The sequence below is a fragment of the Archocentrus centrarchus genome, chromosome 15 (genome assembly GCF_007364275.1).
Source record: "Archocentrus centrarchus isolate MPI-CPG fArcCen1 chromosome 15, fArcCen1, whole genome shotgun sequence".
NCBI classification, from domain to species: domain Eukaryota; kingdom Metazoa; phylum Chordata; class Actinopteri; order Cichliformes; family Cichlidae; genus Archocentrus; species Archocentrus centrarchus.
In genome coordinates, this window is record NC_044360.1 from 21,510,074 (window position 1) to 21,533,665 (window position 23,592).

A 23,592-nucleotide genomic window follows, 5' to 3' on the forward strand; every position below is an offset into this window, starting at 1 on the left:
TGAGCAGGATCGTATTGCACATTTGCCTGCCCTTCTGCTGCTTTATAAAATGTGTCCTTGATCTGTGGGGAATGCAAACAAAGTGAGCAGTGTAATACTTAAGCCCCAGCTGTACGTCAGCACCGGGCTCTGGGTGGGCAACAGGCCTAGACCCTGTGGAGCCCTGCTGCTTATTGTGCGATCTGCCAAAGACGTATAAACTGCATCAGGCTGTCTAATTGAATAGAATAGCAGCAAAGGGTTTTAAAGATTTTTTTTTTTTTTTTTTTTGCACTTGTGTGTCAATCTGAATCACAGCACATGGGGAGAGATCACCTTCATGACAGGAACTGATTGTGCTGCCCGGCTGTGCATGGAGCTGTTGTTTATTGTAGTTTGTAGCATCATTGTTAAGATTTGTAAATGAGCTTTTCGCAGTTTCTGTGGTATTCCATTTGAGTGCTGGCGTGGTTTTTAATCCTCATATTTCAGACTCAAAGCCACGTTTCTGCACTTATAAATATTTTAACTGTGCATTTGATCGAGATGCTTTGTGTTTGCAGAGAGAACCTGGGCCAGTGGGAGAAGATAGCAAGGGGAGAGGTGGAAGACGTTGTTCCCAGCCGGCCTTGTGAATCGGGCCCTGTAAAGGTGGACAACTGACAGCCAAAGGGGGTTGCTGGCTGACCAAAGGAACACAGCCTGAATCCTGCCACGGACCCAGACCTTTGAAGGGGAATGAACCCACATTCTGTGTTCGCAGGAGACAGATTAGATAAGGCGACTTGACTTTGAAAACACACACAGTTACCTCATTGGGTGACGGAGGTGACAACACTGACGGTTTCACCGATCCCAGAGAGTGACAGTTGTTGGTGAGGGACTTCAATCCATTGCCCTACGTCCACTCAGCTTGGGAATCCACTTGGTAGAATGGACTTGGTTGCTTTATTTTGGCTGTATTATGTTATTTTATTATTTTTCTTTATTTGAGCTGATTCCATTATGGTCTTGTATTTGCAGAGGCCTTATTCTGAACCTTTCACAGGCTAGGATATGTGAAATCTTGTTGTCAGTTCAGGCTTTTTTGAAACGGTACTGTTTGCCTTCTGTGTTTGTCGTATGCGCACTACGTCAGCAAGGTATTCCCGGAGACAGAAGGAATGTGTGGAGCAGATGTATGGCGTAATGCCACCTTATTGAGAAGGTGGACATTCGAATGTTTTTTTTTTGGTTTTTTATTACTTTTTGAGCAAAAATCCTTTGCAGTACTTGAATAAAGACATACAGCCTATTCTAGGTGGAGATGGCAGAAATCCCCTGCAGCATATCCTACAAATGTGGAAGAACTGTGATGAGTTACATAATGTCGACATTTGTGAATACAGTCACAAGAGAGTCACAATGTTTCTGCCTGAAGTGGACCCTGCAGCCTTTTACCCCCCCAAGCATGTAGAAACCTGCTGCACAGTGCATCAGCATCCTTCGGATTAACAGGATCTGACCCCAGATCGGCTGTCAGTGTTTGCAGTACAGAGATCAGAAAAAGTGAGTGAGGATCAGTTCTACACATTTATATTAAGCCAAGACTGCATACTGCTTAATTTCCACTCATTTTTGAAGCCACTATCACATCGTTAATTTTTTTGCACAACAAATTAACTAAAGGATGATTGTAGGAAGTGGCCCGCATAGTTTTGGGGTCTTTTTCTGAAATAGGCAGGTTTAAAGATGCCAAAGTTAACAGCAAACAAGCATCTGTTTCATATTTTCCCATAAGTTAAAATATGTCCATCTCCGAGATTGCAAGTCAAGAATGTAGTTTGACCGTTAGCCGGTGTGTGACTGAAGTTTCCCTTGAAGGAAATAAATCATCCTCTTTTACACTCATTCTACAACTTCATGCTGGGGGGGGCGCATTTGGATGCTTTCATATGAGTTTCCAAGATCTTCCAAAAGACAAATTTATTTGTCTGAAACTGTCATTCCAGTGGACAGTGTCCCTCAGAGACTGACACTATTGCGCCCATATTTGTTATACGACTGATACCACGGCCCCCGGAGTTGTGAATGTACATTTCGACGAATGTTTTGTTGGTTGGCGATTCTCGGTGGTGGCATGCGGGTGAGTGCGCCATCAGTTACCACAATGTGCTCTGTCTTACTTTCCAGAATTGCTTCCAGTAAGCTTCAACCAAGAGCAACAATTAGCATGCACCGAAACTGAACTTTATATAAAGATTTTTGCATTTAGGTGTATACTGTGTACAATCTAGGACTTAGTTTGTACAGACTGAGATGTATGCTCTGATGGTGCTAAACTGAATGGCAGTCGTGCACTTTCTGACTCTGTGTGTGTTTGTGTGCGTGTACGCGTGTGTGTGTGTGTGTGTGTGTGTGTGTGTGTGTGTGTGTGTGTGTGTGTGTGTGTGTGTGTGTGTGTGTGTGTGTGTGTGTGTGTGTGTGTGTGTGTATAAGAGAGCACGAGCGTGAAAGAAAGCTTTGTCTTATACCCCCACTCCAACCCCAACATGATAAAGTCACTGCACTGTCCCTTCTACTTTTCAGCACCAGTTATATCCCATTGTCTGCACTATGTTTAGCTTATCATTATTATTATTATTGCTATTATTACTATTGTTATTTTCTTAATTAGAGTTAAATTTAAATTAACTTATATTTTTTATACAAAGAAAAATAATGTTGGCCTTTTTTTTGTTTTGTTTTGTACAAAGTAAACATTAAGATAAATTAAACGGTCTAGACATGTTACTGTTACCCAGAATAACTGAGGAATGTCTTAACTGTAAATGTAAGAGCAGTAGCCCAAATGACTTTTAATAAATATCTGAAAATACACCTTTGTGCTAGTTTATTCTTTTATGTATTTATATATTGGGGGGGTGGGGGTGTCTCACTGTTAATGTATCGTGTTTCAGTGATCAGTGACAATGCATCACTCCTGAATGGTTAGCAGCATTATCCTAATTGGACTAATTTTTGGACAAACACAAAGCAGTTTAATGCATTTACTGTATATGCTGTGTATTTTGTGCATGCAATATCTTTTTTAATACTCTTAAAATTATTATGTTAATAATATATAAAGTGGATTTCTTTTTAAAACCATTTATAGCATCGTAACATTTTTAACCCACCCACTGTGTTTAACTCTGTAATATCGCTCTTGCCTTTTGAGCCGGGTGAAACAAATTTAGTAAAATCATCTGGACTGATGGAGTATAAAGACAGAAAGATGGCTCACCATACAATTGCTTCTTAATTCCCTATAGCTTTTTTTTTTTTTTTAATCTAGCTATGCATTAATTTTTATGGTGTCCTTGACTACTGACTATTCCCAAATAATATCTCTTTATAAATTCTCAGTGAACAATATTTAATTTGACTGCATCCATCCCACAAATAATCCCACAGATGATCAATTTATATTTACATTTTGACTAATGGGTCTTAAATTCTTAAATTACTATAGAGACATTAAGTAATCTAAATTTTTATATCATAGATCAAACTAGAAATGTGCCATGGCATTTCATATTTATATTGTCATCAAATAAACCTCTGAGGATCTTGTATTGCATTTTTTTCATTTAATATCAGGTCATGGACAAAACAAGAATGCAAATGAATGCAATACTTTGGTGCATTTACACCTATATTAATGAAGCACAAAATATATTACAGTATTTCTTCATGTTCAATTTTGCCATCTGTGTATTCTGGTCACTAGAACCCTGAGGCCACATTTCACACACACACACACACACACACACACACACACACACACACACACACACAGACACACACACACAGACACACACACACACACACACACACACACACACTTTAGGCTACCCTCAAGGCCCTGTGTTTACTTGCACATAATACACCACTTATTACAAAGAACCAGCTGAAGATGAATAGAAATTGGATAGAGTATAGAGTTTGTTTATGATTAGAGTTTGAACAAAGCATCTACAAATAACCAGGTTTTGGATTCACAGAAGCTCTTATCTTTACTCAGGCCCCCACGTTTGTTTCTCTAATACTTTTTTCGTTTTACTGAACATGAAAAGTGAATTTGCGTAAATACTTTCAAATTTCCACACTGTAGACTGGATTACTTACCTCCACGCTGTGTTTTGTTGATTTTTTTTCGCCTGTGGAATCAACTGCAATGATTGATTTTTTTTTTTTTTTTTTTTTTTACCAAAGTATAAAACGATTTTTAAAAGTAATTTTATAAATGTCATTTTTTTTAACAGTTTGGGTTTTTTAATATTAGCAAGTCGATCCCATATTTGGGTATCATCTTAGTGTTCGGCTTTCTGTAAACACAAACTTGCTTACCGCGTACAGTACTGGAAACGTTCACTTCAGGTACAGGTGAGGTCTAACGCCTTAAAGCTCACGGGTACGATTATTACCGGGACACTGAACGCAACACAAACATGACGCACTTTGGTCCCCTTAGCAACCGAGTAAAGCGGAGACTGCTGTGGCCATGAAGAAAGTTTGTTTTCTGCACTGAGTCTGTCCAAATTACAGTTAGCTAACAGGTGAGGTTATTATTTGGAGTTTGTCTCATTCTGTTATCCTTCAACACGATTTTTAGTAAATAAATGAATAATATAAAAGTCTAAAGTACTAAGCACTAGCTCTTTCATATGTGTAAACTGAATTATTTGTGCAATGTCCGGGTAACAATACGTGTTTTTAAAAGCAATATTACAGTTAACAATATAAACATCGAATAGCTCTTGAGATAATTACATGTTATTAATAATATGACTTTGAGCCAACTTTACAATAATATGTTGGCCTTCATAGCCATGTCCAGCAGTGTGAAGCCAAAGCCTGGACGCTATGGGAGCGACATCCATAGGCTGCTGCTGGCTGCTGAAGCTGGGCAGAAGGCTGATATCCTGGCCTACACCTCAGGTCATCTGGGGCCTCGCAGCCTGAACCAGAGTCAGCCTCAAGGGGAGGCAAAGTCGTTTTTCTGGAGGATGTCTCAACGCCAAGAAGAAACTCAAAACCCGCTATCACTTCAGCAGATACGGACGAAGACAAAAAAGAATGAAATGAAAGAGTCCCCCCCTGAGTTCACTTCTGGCACTCCTTTAGCAGAGTCTAGAGTCTTGGGGTCCACACAAGATCATACATCACATCCAGAAAGAAGAGAAGATATAAGTCTACCTCCGATAGTTTATTACCCCTCGGGGTCTTTGTCTGTCCAGCAGAAAGCTTGTTCTCAGAAAAAAATTAAACCTCCATCTGAGCTGGAGGGAAATCATCAGTCCAGTTCTAGTCATTCTAACCAGAAAGGGCTGAGCAACGAAGCCCGGCAAGAGAAGAAACACATTGGCTGGCAAGTCGTGGCCAAACAAGACCTCTGGCCTGGAAAAAATGTTGCTGAAATGCATGAGAGGAAACTACAAGAGGTGAGGAGTGTGACACAAACCATGACATCAATAAACTTTTTTTTTTTTTTGCATTTTTCATGAGATGGTAAACCTGAAATGCCCTCTGTAAAGACATGCACAGACTTTAACATGCATGCACTCTAATACACATTTAACTTGCTAATAATGTGTGTGTGGTCCTGTGCACAGGAGTTGATTAAGCTGTCTGCGCAGAGCTGGCCAAGCAGAGACCGCCTTGCGGTGTTCAGTGACGTCTTTGATGATGTATGTGAAGGCTCGCCAGTGTTTGGACGCATCCTGAGGGAAATTAAGGTTTTTCCATTTCCTCTGTACCCACTAGCTCATTTTTAGCATGTACTGACAGATGTATTAGAGCCAAGAGAGAGTGAGTCCCTGGAGTAGCAAGTACAAGTAGAGCAGCCACCGGAACCTGGTCGTGATGCATCAGAGAGGAGGTCATCAGAGGGCGATGGTTCCATTACTGCTCATTCATAACAAATGTCTTAGGGTCATGCAAGTTTCTTTTTTGCACATAATAGTTCTGCTTAGTCTGTCAGTAAAATTACTTCCCATGCTGCAGTTTGCAAAATGCACAATTTTAGTTATTATGCAGCTGAAATCCTTTTTTTTTATTATTATTATTAAACAGGATAAAACTACAGGGAGGAGCACTTTTGATTATCCTTTTTGAGGACACAAACATGCTATGTATTTACAATTTAACAGTAAATAGTAACATAGGAAAATTGTAAATTTTGGCAAACATAGATTAATATATTTTATGCAAGATGTGTGCCTGGAGGTTGTGGTTCTACAGTTTCACCATAATTACAGTATGTGCAGTTTAATTTTTTTTTTTTTTTCTGAAGCTCATTTTTAAAATAAGACCACATAAAAAAAAGTCCAAGTTTTACTTTGATCCACACAGATGAGATAAAAAAACAACAACATAATACACAGTGTGAAATAAAGCTTTCTTTTCTCTTCCAGACAGAATATGATTTGTATGTCAACCACTTGATGACTTTGCAGTCCTCACCACACAACATGGTAATATAAATCCACACCCTAATGATAAGACCTGAGAAATGAATGTGACATTCAGACCTTTTTGTGTCAAAGATGTTGTGTCTCTTCTGTGTATGTTGTGTTACTGTAATAAATGATCATGCTCAGGTGCCTTCAATAAATGTGGAAGTTGATCTGCATATTATATTAGCGTGAAAGGCCCTGAAAAAGGAGAACAATTGTCCTGATATTTATAGATTTCATAAAACAAAAGTGATTGTAATGTAACAAAACAACACCGTTGATTCACTGACAGTTCAAAGGGTCCAATATAACAGGGTCTGTTATGTTTTCTTTTCTAAAAAGAGCATAACTACACGTATTTCTGACCAATCTTAGAACAGCATTTGTTTGTGGTCTCAGAGATATGTGTATTATATGTAGATATTTAAACTTTCCACAGAGGAGGATGAAACCTTGAGTTCTTCTGCAGTAGTCAAGCTACTAGCAGCATTCATCTCAAGCATCTTTTGCTTTTATGGAAAATGCTAATGTTTGTTGGAAAATGAAAACTAACATTTTGTTGCTGTTACAGTTGCTGAATACTTCACTCAAAGGTCATGAGAATCACAAAGTAAGTGAAACCGAGTTGGACGATGCTGAAAAAGAGGTTTGCAGACTGGAGCGAGAGGCTAGAAGAGCTGTAGAGGAGAAGAAACGGTACCAGAAAACAAAGTATAAACAGCATGTTTGTATATATGTACATTTATTTTAAGTGTGTTTGTCTTTCCAAACCTCAGAGTCCAAAATGAATTACAGAACATTTCAGCTATCATACATCCAAAGGACAATGACGAGAAAAGTAAGTTTGCTTTACTGTATTTGTGTACCTTATCGTTAGTAAGCTGTTCGTTTGCTGTATATCACCCTCCAGGGTGAGTATGCATGCTAACTTTTAAATATATCAGGGCTTTGGGAAGGCCAGTCCAGAAGCTTAATGTTGACCCGCTTTATTCATTCCAAAGCATGTGTTTTGGATCCATTTGTTTAAGAGTGGAACACCCAATTGTGTCCAAGTTTCAACTGTCTAGCTGCTGATTTGATACGAAGTTCAAGAATTTGGAGGTAGTCCTCTTTCTTCATTATTCCCTCCACTTTGTGGAATTTACCAGTACCACTGGCATCAAAACAGCCCCAGAGTATGATGCTACTACCACCATGCTTCACAGATGGTACCGTGTTTTTAGGTTTGAAAGCCTCACTTTTGCTACTCCAAACACATCTCTTGTCATTGTCGCAAATAGAGCAATTTTTGTCTCGTCTGACCATAACACTTTCCTCCAGAAGGCATTTGGTTTGTCCATGCGTGCAGCTGCAAATTTCAGTTGAGCTTGACTGTGGAGAAAGACTCTGGTGTTCATAGTTGTTCCTGAGCAACCTAACCAATTTCCTCTCATCTGAGGGTAACAGTTTGAGTCTACTCTTGCAGGCAAAGTTGTGACTTGTATATACATAGAGTCAAACAAATGATTATTATGCTGCCAAAGAGAAACTACCAGCTGCAGTCAAGTTAAAATACATTGTAGAACCTTCAGCACCACTTATTTAAAGATTTAAGTGGATATATGTATATATTTGTATGTATGTCCAACAGGACAATGACCCCAAACACACATCAAAACTGGTTTTGAATTGGATATAGCAGGCTAACATTAAGTTCCTGGAATGGCCTTCCCAAAGCCCCAACCTCAATCCTAATGAAAATTTTTGTATTATGCTTAAATTGGTTGGGTTTTGTACCAGGAAACAAACCAATTTAAATGAAATTCGTTGGTAATTCTGCCAAGAACAGTGGTCAAATATCCAACCAGAATTATGCCGGAAGGTTGTTGATGGCTATGAAAAACATCTGGGCGAGGTGCAACTTGTGGAGAAATTTAACCAAATTTTCATGAGAGTGTATGTAGATATTTGAGACTGTATGTACTTTTGACTCTGAGTGGATTAGAAAAAATTCAAATTAAATTCAAATTTGTGCACTCGATTCTTTTTATTTTTTAAGTCATTAAAGATGCATGCCGTACAATCATTCAACCCTGGAAAAAGAACAGTTCAAAGAAATCATTAAAAGCCCAAAGTTACCACGACATTCATACCGATGATGAGTGTATGTAAACCTTAGACCACGACTGCAAGTACACATCAGTTCTTAGACACTACTTTGCATTCATGTTCAGCTCATCTGTGTTTGAACAGATACACCTCCGACTGTCTCCGCCGGCTGTACTGACACCATCCAGTTCAGGAGGCTTCAGGTGCTGGATGTGTGGAAGGAGATCAAACAGTTGGAGGAAGAGCTAGAAGAGAAGTTGGTGTCCACTGTTACAACCACAGCCACTAAAGGATACATCAGAGGCCAAAAGGTACTACATCTGGCCCCATTCCACATGAGCTTATGAAAGACATACCTCAACTTCTGCATCACACTGAGCATCAGTTTTGTGTTTGGAGCTAAGAGTTAAGCAGGAAATATGCTTTTTTTTTCTGTTTGCATCCAGACTGAAATAATGAAGCTGATAGCCTCAAATGAGCATCTAAGGACCATTAGCAAGGCAAGGGAGCGTGGTCTTTTTCTTAATATATGCTATTTTGTTTTTTAGTTACATGGATTTTAAATGTATGTTTGCTTTGTGAGAGTCGTGTGTGTTTTCTTTTAAGGATCTTGAAAACAACATCAATGCGGTGCTGAACAGAGAGAAGGCAAGCAAGGCCATAAGACGGTACGTGGAGTACTGTATATGTGGCTCGTGATTAGTTTGTGGCTCTTTCTTACTTATTCCTTCTTGCTTTGCTGTGTTTTACCACAGGATTTTATGGGATGAAATACACCATGATCTACAAACAGAGTAAATAGCTTCATCAGCAGAAAAAATAAAGAAATTCCACGGGACAGTGTGTGCTCAATAAAACAACTTGCAAGAAAATAAAGTAACATGTCTTTAATATATTCACATATCTGACAATAAGCAAGCACTTTAGAATTATCTGATTACTTGATCCATTTTTGTGGCCTTTTGGTTCAGTGCATGCAGTGCAAGGAAAAGGATATCTGCTACATGGGAGTTTGTCTGCATTAACTTGTTATAAAATCATCTGCTCAGCCCAGTCTCAAGTATGGAAAGTCTTAGTGTGCTTAAGTTAATAACTTAGAGACAAATCTTTCATGCATTATTGAATACATCTATCATGCATTCACGGTGCTGTTGGAAAAATAAGTGAACCCTTGGATTCGACTAATGGTTGAAGCTCATTTGGCAGCAGTGACCTTCACCTTGTGGTCACTTCATTGTATCTCTATCCTGGTGAGGCCTGAGCTCTGATTGAAGCACATCAAAATTCAGATTGTCTTTGTTTGAAGTCATTCTGTAGCAGACTTACTGTACTTCAGCTCTCTTTGAGCTTTAGCTCAGCAGCTAAACTAACTTATTCTCATCATGCGCTGTGGTGTCGATATGGCTGACTCATCATCAGAGATGTTAATTGCATTTAGCCGTCACCTCACTGAGCTTTTGGAGTCATCCTAGCAGGATGCACACCACTAGGGGGATAGTCACAGATTAAAAAGCTGTATTGTTTTAAGAGATGGTCATGTGTTGCATGTATTAACTAGTAGTACAGCACATTTATCTATAAAATGTAGAAGATTTTAATTAAATGACTCAAGTACAACTATATAGTGCAAGTACAACAAAGTTCCACTAAAATACAGCTTGTAGTATTTTACTGAATGTACATTTGGTGTATAATAGCAGAGATTCCCACAATTTTCCAGTTCTTGCCAACCAGGACTTAAATAAAGTGTCAAAGAACCGCAGGGAATTTGACTCATCACACATGTTGTTTTAGTGTCCCAGGACATTCTTCCACCTTAAGCCAGAAATCAAACAACCTGTGTTATGTCCAGCCTTGAGCTACTCTAGAAGAGTAATACTGAAGAGAGACCTGCTTCAATGAAGAGAAAACATGTTGCTATATTGTGTTGTTTATGGAGCTCTTTTCAAATAGAAAAGATAGCTTTTATTTTAACAGATTGATCATGGCTTTGCAGGAAGTAAAAACAAACAAACTGAAAGCCCATAACCAGTTAAAAGTTTGGACACACCTTCTAATTCAGCAGTTTTTCATTATTTAAAAAGTGTCTGCATGGAAGATTAATACTAAAGTCATCCAAACTATGAAGAACTACATATGGAATTATTTAGTAAACAATGTGTTAAAGAAACCAGAGTATGTTTTATATTTTAGATTCTTCAAAGTAGGCACCTGTTGCTCAGATGGCAGCTTTGCACATCTTGGCATTTTCTCAGTCAGCTTTATGAGGTCGTCACCTGGAATGGCTTTCAGTTAACAGCTGTGCCTCATCAAGAGTTAATTTCTTGCCCACTTAATGTGTTTGAGACCATCAGTTGTGTTGTGAAGAGGTGAAGTTGGTATACAGTGACTAACCCTAAATGAGTAACATTCTAATCCATATTAGAACTACTCAAGAAAAGCAAAATAACTGTCCGTCATTACTTTAAGAAATGAAGGTCAGTCAGGCCAAAAAATTTCAAGAACTTTGAAAGTATCCTCAAGTGCAGTCCCAAAGACCGTCAAACATTATGATGAAACTGGCTGTCATCAGGAAAGGAAAGGAAGACCAAGAGTTTCATATTCATCAGAGTTACCAGCCTCAGAAACAGCACCCCGGAAAAGAGCCCACCTAAATGTTTCACAGAGTTCAAGCAGCACACACATCTCAACATCAACTGTTCTGAGAAGACTGTGTGAATCTTGACTTTATGGTCGAATTGCTGCAAAGAAGCCACTTCTAAGGAAGAACAACAAGAGGAAGAGAATGGCTTGGGCCAAGGAACACAAGGACTGCACATTACACCAGAGGAAATCTGTCCTTTGGTCTTGAGAGTCCCAATTAGAGACTTTTGGTTCCAGACGCCTTTGTAAGACGCAGAAAAGGTGGGCGGCTGGTTCCTGCATGTGTAGCTCCCACCGTGAAGTATGGAGGAGGAAGTGTGATAGTATGGAGGTGCTTTGCTGGTGACACTGTTGGTGATTTAGTCAAAATCCAAGGCACACTTAACCAGCATGGCTACCACAGCATTCTGCAGCGACATGCCATCCCATCTGGTTTGCACTTAGAGACCATCACTTGTTTTTCAACAGGACAATGACCCCAAACACACCTCCAGGCTATGTAAGAGCTATTTGACCAAGAAAGAGGCTGATGGAGTGTTACATCAGATGACCTGGCCTCCACAATCACCTGATCTAAACCCAGTTGAGATGGTTTGAGATGAGTTGGACCACAGAGTGAAGTTAAAGCAGCCAACAAGTGCTCAGCACCTCTGGGAACTCTGTTGGAAAACCATTTCAGGTGATGACCTCCTGAAGCTGATTGAGAGAATGCCAAGAGTGTGCAAATCTGTACTCAAAGCAAAAGGAGCTGACTTTGAAGAATCTAAACTCTAAAACATATTTTGATTTTTTTTTTAACACTTTTAAGTTTACTACATGATTCCTTATGTGTTCTTTCATAGTCTGGATGACTTCAGTATTAATTTACAATGTAGGAAAAAAATTAAAACATTGAATGAAAAGGTGTGTCCAAACTTTTGACTGGTACTGTAAATCTCATCTGCTATCTGTACGCAGTAACAGAACTCTGTTAGGACGGGGAATTGGGTGCACCCTATTCTTCAAACACAAGAGGGCAGCAGAGACTTGTGATAAAAATGTGTTGGTAAATTCAAAAGCCTGCACTAAAGCAAAATTCCCACATTGTTTTTACTGTTTAATTTAATAAATTTCTTGAGTATTCTTTGCGTAGTGCTGTTGTAAGTGATCCACAGCACTTGACCCCCAAAATCGTAACATATCCTAAAACTTTCATGCTGTCATGCTCCCACTCCACCGTGTAAAATAACTCTTGTCTGCCTCTGTTCGTATTCAGTGCTGAAGTGTTTGTGTGACCTTTATCAAAAACAGTGAACATAGTTTAGGGGTTTGTAATGTCTTGCAGGGGTAGGATTTCTATTTAATATCATGTTTCCTTTAACATGATATTAAACATGCCATGTTAAATGGAATACTAAAAAGATTTTCCTCTGGGCTCAAGTTTCATGTGGCTTAACTAAAAAGAAGAAATCCAATTATAACTGCGTGCACAAATCTGTGATGAAAGTACTCATTTGATAATTAATCACAGAAAATCATTGAAGCTTTTCTTTGGATTGATAGAGGATGACCTTTGCCCCTGACATGAGGGAAACGTTTTGCTGTCTGCCAGAATGTAATCAGAGGTCAAAGTCTGCACTCTGGCTAACAGAGTCAGCTGGGTCAGAGTGTGTTTTTGTCCCTCACTGTCTAAGCTTATCCCATCCTGTTAATGACGCCTCACTTCTGCTTGGATTGTTGCCACTTCAACACCATGCCGCTTCGGACTGTTGTCCTGCTCCTCCTCTGCCTGTCCACCGGCATGTGCGCCACTTTAGGCTACTACCAGACTGACGCAAAGGAGGAGGGAGACCCTGCTGCTGAAGCTGCCTCTGTAGATGTAGCCAAAGAAGGGGTTGCTGCTGCTCTAGTAGGTGATTCGTCTTCAGTTGAAGGAAACACAGGTAATAGCGTTTTTGGCGACAAACTACTGCTTGAAATGGGTCTAAAGGATAACCAAGCAGGTAACAAACTTGAAAAAGCTGTCCAGGTGGTGGCAGAAGGTGCAACAGGCAAAGAACCAGGGCCAGACAGTGGTGGGCCTCCTGGAGACACCCCTGGTATGAAAGCTTTTGCTAAAGAAGCTAAGAGCCAGGAGCAACCTTCTGGGGAGGAGGTGAATGAGATCAGACCAGTTCAGACAAACAAGTCCCAGAAAAGACCACTGGAAGAAGAAGATACGAGCTGGAGCCTCAACTCTATTAGAAATAGCTTCCAGACTGTGCACGGATACTTTGATTCCCTGGTGGAGCTGGTCGGTGGACGCAATGGTGTTTGTGAGTACCGCTGCAGAAGATATGGTAAGAATTCATCTTATGATGTTATGTTCAAGTTCACGAGTCTTTGAGCATTTTGCAGATTGTTTTTTTTTATCGACCAAAAAATGTTATCAGGTCCAAAGCAAGTTTTTCATATTGATCACCATATTGTCTGTTTTCAATATTCTTTCTATTACTAGACTGCTGTCAGTTGATTCCTGTACTTCTTTATGGATCCAAGACAATATGCGTGAGCCTCAGGCTTCTGATACTGAAACTTGAATGCATTTGTTTATGAGTGGGAGTTGGCTTTCCCTCAAATCAATCATCCACACAGATGTTCTCAAGCAGAAGTTACATCTTATCTGTGAAATGACACACACCTGAGGATAAGCAGTCAACGCTTGAGTCAAGTTCAAGAAGTAAATGAAATGTCCCTGTTTTCTCAGGAGAACTTCCTCAACCTCGCCCTGGCTACCAGCCCTCCGACCCCAATGGCTGCAGCACCTCGCTGGTGGGATTCCAGGTGAATGCTGCTGTAGGTTGCCTGTTCACAGCACCAACAGCCCCCCAAACCAGTATTATTAAGCCTATGTAGCATTAATTAATGGCTGTAAATGCTACTATAATGACACAGTTTATCTTTGACAGCTTGACCTGGGGATCCCTGCTATGACAAAGTGCTGCAACCAGCTTGACATGTGCTACGAAAACTGTGGTACAAGCAAGTATGACTGTGACTCCAGGTTTCGCTCGTGCCTGTACGGCATCTGTTCCGACCTTAAGAAGAGTCTGGGATTTGTTTCCAAAGTACAAGGTGAGATATTTAACTCTACCCTTTTCCTGGCTGTGCATAACTACAAGTTGTCAAAATAGAGGAAAAATAAGTCAGCCTCCCTGCTCTCTTTTTTTATTCCCCCCTCCTAGCCTGTGAATCGATGGCAGATGCTCTCTACAACACAGTGTGGACTCTTGGTTGCAGACCTTACATGAACAGCCAGAGGGCAGCGTGTGTCTGCGAGGGAGAGGAGAGGGACGAACTGTGACACAGAAGACTGTGGATATCTTCTGTTTGCTTATACAGGCAACTAACAGAGTCATGGATATTTCCACACACACAGAATGCATTTATTGGCTTTTTAAATTTTTTTTTCCAAAGAAGAGATGCCTCACAAGAGCCCTCTCAAGATTCAGTGGCCAGAAATTGGAAAAACATAAATGAGGAGTTTAAGTGAACAATTTCTGTGGCTTTATTCACAATTGTTCATGCATATTCGCCCACCATGCTCCTCATTTCAGGCCAATTGGCTCTATGACTCCATTACCATAAATTACTTGATGACTCCAAACAAAGTGTGTGACAGGAAGATAGAAGGGATATTGTCGTCGGATTAATTTCCTCTAGACAGAAAGACACCAGATAATTACTGTGGTGCACACGGCTCATTGTGTGCTGCTATCTTAAATTTGTCACACTGGTCAAACCTTAAGTCAGTGTCGTGTAAATCTAATGCCTACTATGTTAATATTTGATGTAAGTTATTTGCCAGTTATTTGTTATTTTTATGAATAAATTAAAGCCTAATTGCAGCTAATCTGACATGATTAACTCTAGATTAATTGTCAGAGTGATGACGCGCATGCATAATTTCCAAACGGAGCACTCTGATATCTCTTTCCCAGCACACTGTAATGTGTGGCATCGATTACACTGAGCAAATGAGTCAGAACGCATCTTATGGATGTTCCTGATGGGTTTTTTTTAAGTCAGAGATGGTGTGAAAAATAAACCACTTCTATAAATCCACTAAGTCTCTGAGCTTTAATCAAGTCTGAGAAATGCCTGAAAGTGTGACCCAGAAAAACATCCCTCATGTTGTAGTTGTTATAAATGATGCGTGGCCCCTTTTCCCGCTTTCTAAACGAAATGTCATTCACTTTAATGTCATTAAAATGTGCTGCAAGGCCAACAGACAGCAATATAAATAATAAATAAGAGTGGAAGGAGGAAAAAGAGGAGTATGCATATTGTACATCTACTATACAGCTTGTGTATATATGTGGGACCATGAAGTTGATTTCTTTTTGTCTTTGTCTACATTTACTTAGCGTCTGGAACACCAGATCCTGGTTGTTTCCTCTTTAAAGGGGTTTTATCATGCTCTATAAAAGCAGCTTTGCATTAACATGCTCAAAATTATCCCTATTCATCTTATAATTGGCCTCAGTGAATCCCCTCAGCTCAAGCCGTTTTAGTTCCTCTCCCTTTAAGCCATCCTTCTTCTGATTGGCTTCTCTTCACAAACAGGTGTAAAAGGGTGGTGGGTGGGGTTTTCTCACAGCCTGAGCTGTGTGCTTGAGGCAACCGTATTAAGGATATTCCCTCTCTTTGACATCATACAAATTCCAAGAGTATAAAAAAGTCTGAAACCAAGTGTTTAGAGCAGTCTAAGGTCTGAGCTTTTGGCTCATAGGGATTACTTGCAGAAACACTGCCATGCTGACCTTATCTGAAACTTTAACTGTGTTTAATGTGAAAAAGCACCACTCTAACAGTACATGTATGACAGAAAATAAGGAAAACCATAATTTGTTCACTTTAATCCAAATGCAACTGTGCTGATGGTATGACCTTGTGGCTTTTTTGTTGATGTTTCTGTTGATAGTAATATATTTGATTAAGGCAGGATAATGATGGGGCCTGCACTCAGCGCATGCTGCTCCTGAGGTTCATCCGTCTGAACCTCCCGTCGGACACGTCCCCGACAACGCTGCGCACAGCGGGAGTCTCCTGCCCGGCATACTAGCACCTGGCAGTGCAGGAACACTTGCTGTAAACAGAGGAGGCAAGCTTTTTTTGAGAAAGGATACTGCTAATTCACACGGTCTATTAATACAGTCTTTGCAGTATAGCGCTACACAGACACAAGCCCACACACATTCGCCAGCTGGCTCCCAGCATGCTCCTTTTACTCACTCGGTTGTCCTTGCCAATGAACTTGAAGACGGGGACCTGGTAGTGCTTAGAGAGCTGGTCCTTTGATGAGTACTGTGTCATTGTTTCATCAGAAATGCATCTGCGTATGAAGCCAAATAAAGAAAATAGAGTCACGGACGCATCTTAATGCAGTAAACAGTGATCCATAAGTATTTCTAACAAGGCACTTTATCAAGAGGTTAGTTGCCTCAAGGTCCTGAAACACTGCTGTATTTGTTGGCAAACATGAATATAGATTTAGTGCTGATATGTTTGTTTCTTCAGAGGGAAAGTCGCTGTGTTCACTGAAGAAACTGAGCGCTTCATACATAAAAAATCTGTTTCTATTTTCCTACCCAAAAATATGTTTTCTTTCTAAATTAGTCAGAATACAAGACAGAGTGGCACTTTTTCAATCAAAAGAGTGATTTCCAATTCTACAACTATCAAGCAGCTGTTGCCGAGACCTTTATAAAACACAGCAGTGTCTGATACTGTTGACATTTAGTATAATAACTAGAACTAAATGCACTTGTAGTATTAACAAGACAATATTATAACAAGACAGGAATCTCAGTTGTGTGTATGCGTGTGAGCACCACATTTTAAATGGTTGGTTGAGTTACAAAGACACCAGTTTATTGAAGAAAATAATGCATACTATAGTGCATATAATGCATATCAATAGTGCCATCTTCTAGTTCTTACATAGATTAAAAAAGCTGTTTAGTACAATGTGTCGCAGAGGATGTGACACTAAGACTATTACATAAAACCTCCACTCACCCGTCTCTGATGAGATAGTACTTCAGGGCCTGATCAGCTTTGGGCCCTGGTGTAGCAAAGCAGTTCTCCACCAGAGAAGAGAGGCCCTCCACTCTCTCCTTAGGCTCAACCCCAAAGAACAGGGAGTCGTGCAGGCGGAGCTGGGGTGGGGTGCGGTAGGGTTCTGAGAACTGAGCGTCCTTAAAGAGCTCCAGGGAAAAAGTGAAGACTCCCTCACTGTGGCCCTCCAGCTCTAGGGCTGAGCTGCGCTGGCTTGCCTGATATCCATCCGTAATATGGTATTCCCTGGGGAACTCACAGGTAACTGGGAGCACTAATTTGCCGGTTCGAACTATTAAGTCCCCGCTGCTTCCTGGGCTGCTCCTGGGGAGACCCGTCACCAGGTTGGTCCCTACAATCTTGTTAGCTGTCACCTGGGAGTGAACATTTACATTACGTTAATGGGTTTTTCAGTTAGTGACAACCTCGAACTACCCACATTAAAGTGCACTGCTCATTTTTCCGAGCCTTAGCCTTACGTATTTAACCCAGGGCACATTCTATCAAAGAAATTTCACCCCAGTGCCGCTGACCTCAACTACTGTGCCACATGTCTTTAGGCTGAAGTTGAGGTTGATGTGTGTGCCATTGGAGACACCTCGACAAGACGAGTTGGAGAGAAAGAGCTCCAGTCCTCCTACAAGGTCCTTAGGAACTGATACTGTAATAGAGCTGGAATCACACTGGACTGGAACTGCAGGGAGGGAAGTCAAAGATATGACACATTCTTTATAACACTAGAAAACAGAAATCATGAACTACTGCATGGATACAACAACAAAAACAACTTAAAATGATCTCACAGTTGTGGTGTGATTATTACATGAAAACAAATGCTGCATCACACAGTATGCTGCCCTGTGGCGAGACGTAATGACAGAAACCAGTAAAAGCAAACGTGACAGTGAAGATCTGTCTGAGATCTGTCAAACAGATCCTGTTCAATTAGGACAATTTCTCTGAGCCTTTAACACATATTTAAAGGAATATTTACATACATGTTTGTGAGTACTGCCTCTTACGACCCGACTAGGTGTAACTTTTAAAACATTTCTGACTTTGCCGACTCCCAGCGATACTACAGTTAAAAATTAACATTTGATCATAACAGATTATAATAGAAGGTCAGATAAACTTCAGGGATATCAGTTACTTTGGTGTAAATCTCTGACTGCTTTGGTAGAAACATGCACATGAGTATCCTACTGGAGGAGTCTGGAAGTGCTCAAAGGAGCAGATACCGGTCCAACTGCCCAGCTCTCCTGGGTAATCTCCTGGTATCTCCTCCACACCCTTGAGACTGCGCAGCACACAACACAACAGCACACAACAGCTCCTCGAGGAGCTCGACTACCTGCGCAGCCTGAAATGGTAAATGGACTGGTAATTATATACTTTTTTACTCTATTTGAACACTCAAAGTGCTTTCTTATTACAAGCCTCATTCGCCCATTCACACACACTCATAATTTTTCTATGCATACTGTAAGTGCTTTTAACGTAACATTCACACACTCACACTCAAGTGGATGCATCGGGGCAACTAGAGGAGGCAGGGATCAATTAGTAGGTGCCCCCAAAGTACCATCTCATGCTACCAGTAGTGGCAACGACACCATCAAAAATCAGTCTTGTTGTTGCCTCTCCAGTTGTCCCTTTCATTTGCACCAAAGCAGGTGAAACCGATTCGTAACTGGACAAATTGATATCTCTGAAGTTTAACTGGTTTTGTGTTATACTGTGATCATCGGGCATGCAGTGCATATTGGTTTGTCACTTTCTGATTGGAAATTTCTGAGCATTCATCAACTTGAGCTTCTCACGTGCTGCCTTGTTTTTTTTTTTTTGTTTTGCATGAGGGGAAAAAAATTATTCACTAATTTGAGGACTGCTTCATAATTCCATAAACAAATATTTGCTGGCTCCAACTTCCACACTATAAATATCAGCATCATTATTTTTATGTTTTTGCAAACTGTTGATAAAGAGATTTAAATAATGATCTTTGAGCTTGGTTTTATTGTTTTGCTTGAGAAATTCATTGAGAAATTAATCAACAATAATGATAAAAACTGTTGACAGGGGAATATTTTTGCTTTCTGTTTTAAAAGAAAATGTGCACTGTGTGACACAGCCTGTAACTTATTATTATTATTATTATTTCTTAATATATTATCTAGTAAACTGTCAATCAGAAACTTAACCTCACAATAAGTCTTAATAAAAAAATATTTTCTTTGGAGTGTTTTTCAAAAAAGACAAAAAGAAAAGATACATGAGCAGAAAGCCTGTTTTCAATCCAGTGTTTCTTGATTTTCAAACAGAGCTCTCTAGTAAAGTTCAGTATTGTTGTCACTGCAAATATGATTATGGATCCTCCTGTCCAACAGTAACCCCACACGGTGATGATAAAGATATCCCTCAGATATTTATGTCATATCTCTACTGAAAAATCAGGTGAGATAAATGCAAACTTGTATCTGCACATCAGCTTCCCTTTCTGCCTGATTGATTATCTATCCCCAATATCTATCTTTTTCTCGCTCACATACAAACCTTGACACGTGCGTTTGTCCTCTCCCAGCTCCAGCCCCCGGGGACAGTGGCATTGATAGGAGCCCGGCAGAGCGGAGCAGACATGACTGCAGCCTCCATTGTTAACATGACAGCCTGCTATCTCTTCAACACAGAAAACAGGAAAGTATTCAGAGCTTTGTGTGTGTGTGTGTGTGTGTCCAGTTTACTTATCTCCGTCCAAAACATAAGTAAAAGCCCACGCATGTACCTCTACAGTTACGTCCATCCTCGTCCAGCACACGCCCTCGTCCGCATTCACAGCGCCAGGAGCCTTTCGTGTTCACACACACTTCTGCACAACCACCGTTGCCCTGACTGCATTCATTCACATCTGTGCGGATGGACACACACACACACACACACACACACACACACACACACACACACACACACACACACACACACACACCACATTGGTTCAGATATTAATATCAGATGAGCCTTGTTTTAAATGACTGAGTAACAGATGGGTAGAGCGTATCACCTTGAGGCCATCCACTTAGGAATGATAAATCAACTTCAGAGGACTTTAAACCTGAGACGGCTGGTAAAGAAATAGTGATGATGAAATATTGGGGGGGCAAAAGTGAGAATGCAAGAGTAAAGAAAGACTGAGCGAGAATGAAGAAATGAGAAAGTAATTTCTGAGGTAAGGACCGGCAGATTTGGTTGATGGGTGAATAATGAGAATGAGATGATGGTAAAATTCAGACTGGCTAGGTTCCCCTAGCATACCTGCCACCCATCATTAAGCACCAGCATACCACACACACACACACACACACACACACACACACACACACACACACACACACACACACACACACACACACACACACACACACACACATCTTGAGTAAATTTGAAACCATAAACCACTGTTTTTTAATATTTTAATATCATTGTTGCTGCTTTTTTCATCAAGTTTTGTTGTTTAAAGTAACATAAGCCCCCCCCAAACCCTGAAAAGGATAAGCAGAAGAGGATGGATGAATGGATGGATGGATGGATGGATGGATGGATGGATGGATGGATGGATAACATGAAGTCAAGTATGTGCTCTAAATGTGGAACAACAGAGGAACAGCTTAACTAGAAAATGTTGTAAGACAGTTGGGGAATATACTGCAAATCCAGCTGGACTGATTTTTCTTCTTGTTTTCCACGAACCATTTCCAGCCTATTTGGCTTCCATGTTCCCTCGCTTATGTCTGTCTGTTGCACAACTTATCTGCGCCCTCTCCTCCTCTCCCTCTGCATGTCTCACCCAGGCACGTTTGTCCGTCTGGTCCCAGGACAGTCCCAGGGGCGCAGCGGCAGTCAGACTGTGGACATCTGGGACCTGTGCAGTCGACGTCATCACAGAGATCATAGAAATCTGTGCACCACACAAAAACAGCAAAGTCAGGCACCTGAAAAACATCTCATAAAACAACAAATGTCATATCTGACATGCTCACTCACAGCCACAGTACACATGGAAGCAGACTGAGGGCCTTGGCAGACGGTATACAAAGTATCCTCCAGAACAGGCCTTCACATCTATGCTGGCGTTCCACTGGCAGCAGTTGTTGTTGAAGCTGGCACACACAGGCAGGGTGATGATGCCTTCGTGGAGCTGGGGGTGGCTGCCATTGAGCCAAATGGGGGCGTGTGTGCCACAGTGATTCTCAGAGATGCAGAAGGTGGGCATGGCATCCCCGGCCATGCCGGTGAAGCGATACCATTCACCGGAGACGTGGCTGTCGCATAGGGGCATGCCGGATGATTGGTTGACGTGGTAGTCTGTGTTCCTCCATGGTTCATTCAAGCTGATGTATGCAGAGCAGGGGTCCAGGACTGTGGCAGGGTGGTGGGAAGGGAGAAGATACTGAGTTGCACATGAAGGGAAAGGATAAATTCCTTTTTATAATTGGGATGATGAATCAAGGTAGAAGAAGTTTGGAATATATAGGACCAGAAAGAATAGTTGTGAACCCTTTATTGTAGATTTTAATTCAAATTAACACCATTTATATACTTTGGCCACTTGACCATTTGTTACTACGAAACCTTTGAATCAGCCAGATTGATGGAAACACCATAATTGAACTAAAAGCCAACAAGCTGTCCTTAAAGGCCTCTTTGGCCAGTGAGGTCTGTGGTGACTATTTTTACCACTGCCAGCAGAATCAGGAGAACAACTGAACGTACAGAATAAATAAACTGTAGCAAAACAATCAATAGTCTTTCCCTTCTTCATGCCCTTTTTAACAGTGTAATTAAGGCGCAGACATAAAACAAAAGGGGACAGCGTGAATAAAAGAAAGTGTTATCAGCAGGGCTGAATAAACAGCCAGAGGTAACTAGTGGGCTTATGGAAGTGCTTTGTGTGTGACATCTAACAGAGGCTGAAGTTGACCAGAGGCTTGAAGCGACAATAACTGTGCCTTTTCTTAAAAATCTGCTTCCAGAAGTTAAGAAACATCCAGTACAGACTGTGTTGCTTGTGTATGATTTTTCAAATTTTGTGACTATGAACCAAACACATTATTTTTCCCTCTGCCAACTAATGGACAGTATATCTGGCCACTGCGCTGCCCCAGTAAAAGCAGACAGATCAATCCACAGTCCGAGTCTTCTGACAGCATTAACGGCCATTTCTGGGAGATGTACGGCTGACCAAATGTGCTCCGGCTCCAGCAGCACAGAAGGGGCAGAGGACATAGCTGACTCATGTGGATGTATGCTAATGGGAGCATTAAATCTTTCAGATGGGGCTTGAATAACTTAATAAGGCTATTGGGGGGAACATGGAGCCATGTCTGACCTGATCTTGTCTGTACAAATGAAAATGAAGAACAACAGCACCAAAACGTTTTCATGATACATTTTTTTTTTTTGTTAAAGGTTGTAGCTAGTGAGAATTTATGCCATGCTTTTTGGTCCACTGGCTTATGATAGCCGATGGACAAAAACAACAATGACCTGATCACTTTAACAACTTCTTGTGTGGCCGCAGCCTGACATTTTTTATTGCTCTGTGCTTTGTTGGCCAATAACAATTACAAACACATCAGTGAGCCACACATTTGCACCGAGTGACACGTTTCTTCATCACCTCGAACATGGGGAGTGCAGATTATCTTGGCTCAGTCCACATGCACTGCTACTCTGCTTAAAAAGTCACCAGAGCATTAAATGTGTATAAATCCACAGCTGAAAATAGTCCCCAAAAGTACATTCATTTGGCCTATTTTAAGATTCATATAAGAACTAAGATTAAAACAATGCTGTTGGCAACCATTAAAATCTGACCATTAAGCACTCACATTGCTGTTCATCACTGTGTTATTTATTTATTTTGCTGTATTGTACTCACCTACACCTGCATCTGCAAGAACCTCCAGCACCAGACTGGCAATTACCAAAAATATCATGCTCTACTTTCTCGCTGTTGGTTAGAAGATAATCCAAACTCAGGTCTGAGTGTGTATGTGTATGTGTCAGCCCTTCTGGTTCATCTTTTGAGGAACTCTGTTTTTAACAGGCACCTCTTATCTGTGTCACATTGTCACGTCCTTCTCTCACCTTGAACCCCTGACCTTCTACTCCACAAATCTAGTAACAGGACCATCCTCCCATTGTTTCCATCAGAGAAGTATTTTTACATCACACACGCCCTTAAACTAGTCAACACATGTTTTCTGACTGTAGCTTAACACGTGTCTGTCTTTTCTTTCTCCTCCTTCCTGATTTAAAGCTTATG

General features: G+C 40.7%; 4 protein-coding genes across 11 annotated transcripts in view; 3 read left to right on the forward strand and 1 right to left on the reverse strand.

The window, feature by feature from the left end:
• The window catches only part of pde10a (phosphodiesterase 10A), a 59,553-nt gene extending 56,717 nt beyond the window's left edge, over nt 1–2,836 (forward strand). For all 5 annotated transcript variants that reach the window (XM_030748801.1, XM_030748803.1, XM_030748802.1 and 2 more), the window contains exon 22: nt 543–2,836. In XM_030748801.1, the coding sequence (XP_030604661.1) occupies nt 543–642 (100 nt within the window). In that variant the 3' untranslated portion in view covers nt 643–2,836. The remainder of the gene's footprint in view (nt 1–542) is intronic.
• Nucleotides 2,837–4,434: 1,598 nt separating this feature from the next.
• On the forward strand, nt 4,435–9,415 carry LOC115793702 (uncharacterized protein C6orf118). Its single transcript, XM_030748813.1, has 10 exons — nt 4,435–4,559; nt 4,831–5,444; nt 5,616–5,738; nt 6,417–6,476; nt 7,030–7,154; nt 7,235–7,296; nt 8,691–8,857; nt 8,993–9,046; nt 9,153–9,214; nt 9,302–9,415. The coding sequence occupies exons 2-10, from the start codon at nt 4,833–4,835 to the stop codon at nt 9,342–9,344; spliced, it is 1,308 nt and encodes a 435-aa protein (XP_030604673.1). The 5' UTR covers nt 4,435–4,559; nt 4,831–4,832; the 3' UTR covers nt 9,345–9,415.
• Nucleotides 9,416–12,802: 3,387 nt separating this feature from the next.
• On the forward strand, nt 12,803–15,272 carry LOC115793704 (group XIIB secretory phospholipase A2-like protein). 2 transcript variants are annotated; one of them, XM_030748815.1, is made up of 4 exons: nt 12,803–13,507; nt 13,915–14,003; nt 14,117–14,282; nt 14,393–15,272. In XM_030748815.1, the coding sequence occupies exons 1-4, from the start codon at nt 12,880–12,882 to the stop codon at nt 14,509–14,511; spliced, it is 1,002 nt and encodes a 333-aa protein (XP_030604675.1). In that variant the 5' UTR covers nt 12,803–12,879; the 3' UTR covers nt 14,512–15,272. The 2 variants fall into 2 exon arrangements, with proteins under 2 accessions (XP_030604675.1, XP_030604676.1); XM_030748816.1 differs by having other exon boundaries at nt 12,805–13,507; nt 13,915–13,991.
• Nucleotides 15,273–15,417: 145 nt separating this feature from the next.
• Nucleotides 15,418–23,565, reverse strand: oit3 (oncoprotein induced transcript 3). Of its 3 annotated transcripts, none has more exons than XM_030748810.1 (10): nt 23,415–23,565; nt 21,309–21,683; nt 21,112–21,222; nt 20,329–20,388; nt 20,053–20,175; nt 19,824–19,946; nt 17,801–17,961; nt 17,229–17,641; nt 16,443–16,542; nt 15,418–16,296 (listed from the first exon to the last, which is right to left on the reverse strand). In XM_030748810.1, the coding sequence occupies exons 1-10, from the start codon at nt 23,458–23,460 to the stop codon at nt 16,144–16,146; spliced, it is 1,665 nt and encodes a 554-aa protein (XP_030604670.1). In that variant the 5' UTR covers nt 23,461–23,565; the 3' UTR covers nt 15,418–16,143. The 3 variants fall into 3 exon arrangements, with proteins under 3 accessions (XP_030604670.1, XP_030604669.1, XP_030604671.1); XM_030748809.1 differs by having other exon boundaries at nt 23,206–23,557; XM_030748811.1 differs by lacking the exon at nt 20,329–20,388 and having other exon boundaries at nt 23,206–23,557.
• Nucleotides 23,566–23,592: the final 27 nt, after the last annotated feature.

What these genes read in the sequence shown, in the direction of transcription:
- LOC115793702 (XM_030748813.1), top strand. Translation starts at nt 4,833, where the DNA reads ATGTCCAGCAGTGTGAAGCCAAAGCCTGGACGCTATGGGAGCGACATC. An exon ending in AGTCCTCACCACACAACATG is followed by an intron (nt 6,477 to 7,029) that starts GTAATATAAATC and finishes TTGCTGTTACAG; the next exon opens with TTGCTGAATACTTCACTCAA. An exon ending in GCTGTAGAGGAGAAGAAACG is followed by an intron (nt 7,155 to 7,234) that starts GTACCAGAAAAC and finishes TCCAAACCTCAG; the next exon opens with AGTCCAAAATGAATTACAGA.
- LOC115793704 (XM_030748815.1), top strand. Translation starts at nt 12,880, where the DNA reads ATGACGCCTCACTTCTGCTTGGATTGTTGCCACTTCAACACCATGCCG. An exon ending in GATTCCAGGTGAATGCTGCT is followed by an intron (nt 14,004 to 14,116) that starts GTAGGTTGCCTG and finishes TATCTTTGACAG; the next exon opens with CTTGACCTGGGGATCCCTGC. An exon ending in ATTTGTTTCCAAAGTACAAG is followed by an intron (nt 14,283 to 14,392) that starts GTGAGATATTTA and finishes CCCCCCTCCTAG; the next exon opens with CCTGTGAATCGATGGCAGAT.
- oit3 (XM_030748809.1), bottom strand. Translation starts at nt 23,263, where the DNA reads ATGATATTTTTGGTAATTGCCAGTCTGGTGCTGGAGGTTCTTGCAGAT. An exon ending in CCTAAGTGGATGGCCTCAAG is followed by an intron (nt 20,176 to 20,328) that starts GTGATACGCTCT and finishes CCATCCGCACAG; the next exon opens with ATGTGAATGAATGCAGTCAG. An exon ending in CATGTGGCACAGTAGTTGAG is followed by an intron (nt 17,642 to 17,800) that starts GTCAGCGGCACT and finishes GTTCACTCCCAG; the next exon opens with GTGACAGCTAACAAGATTGT.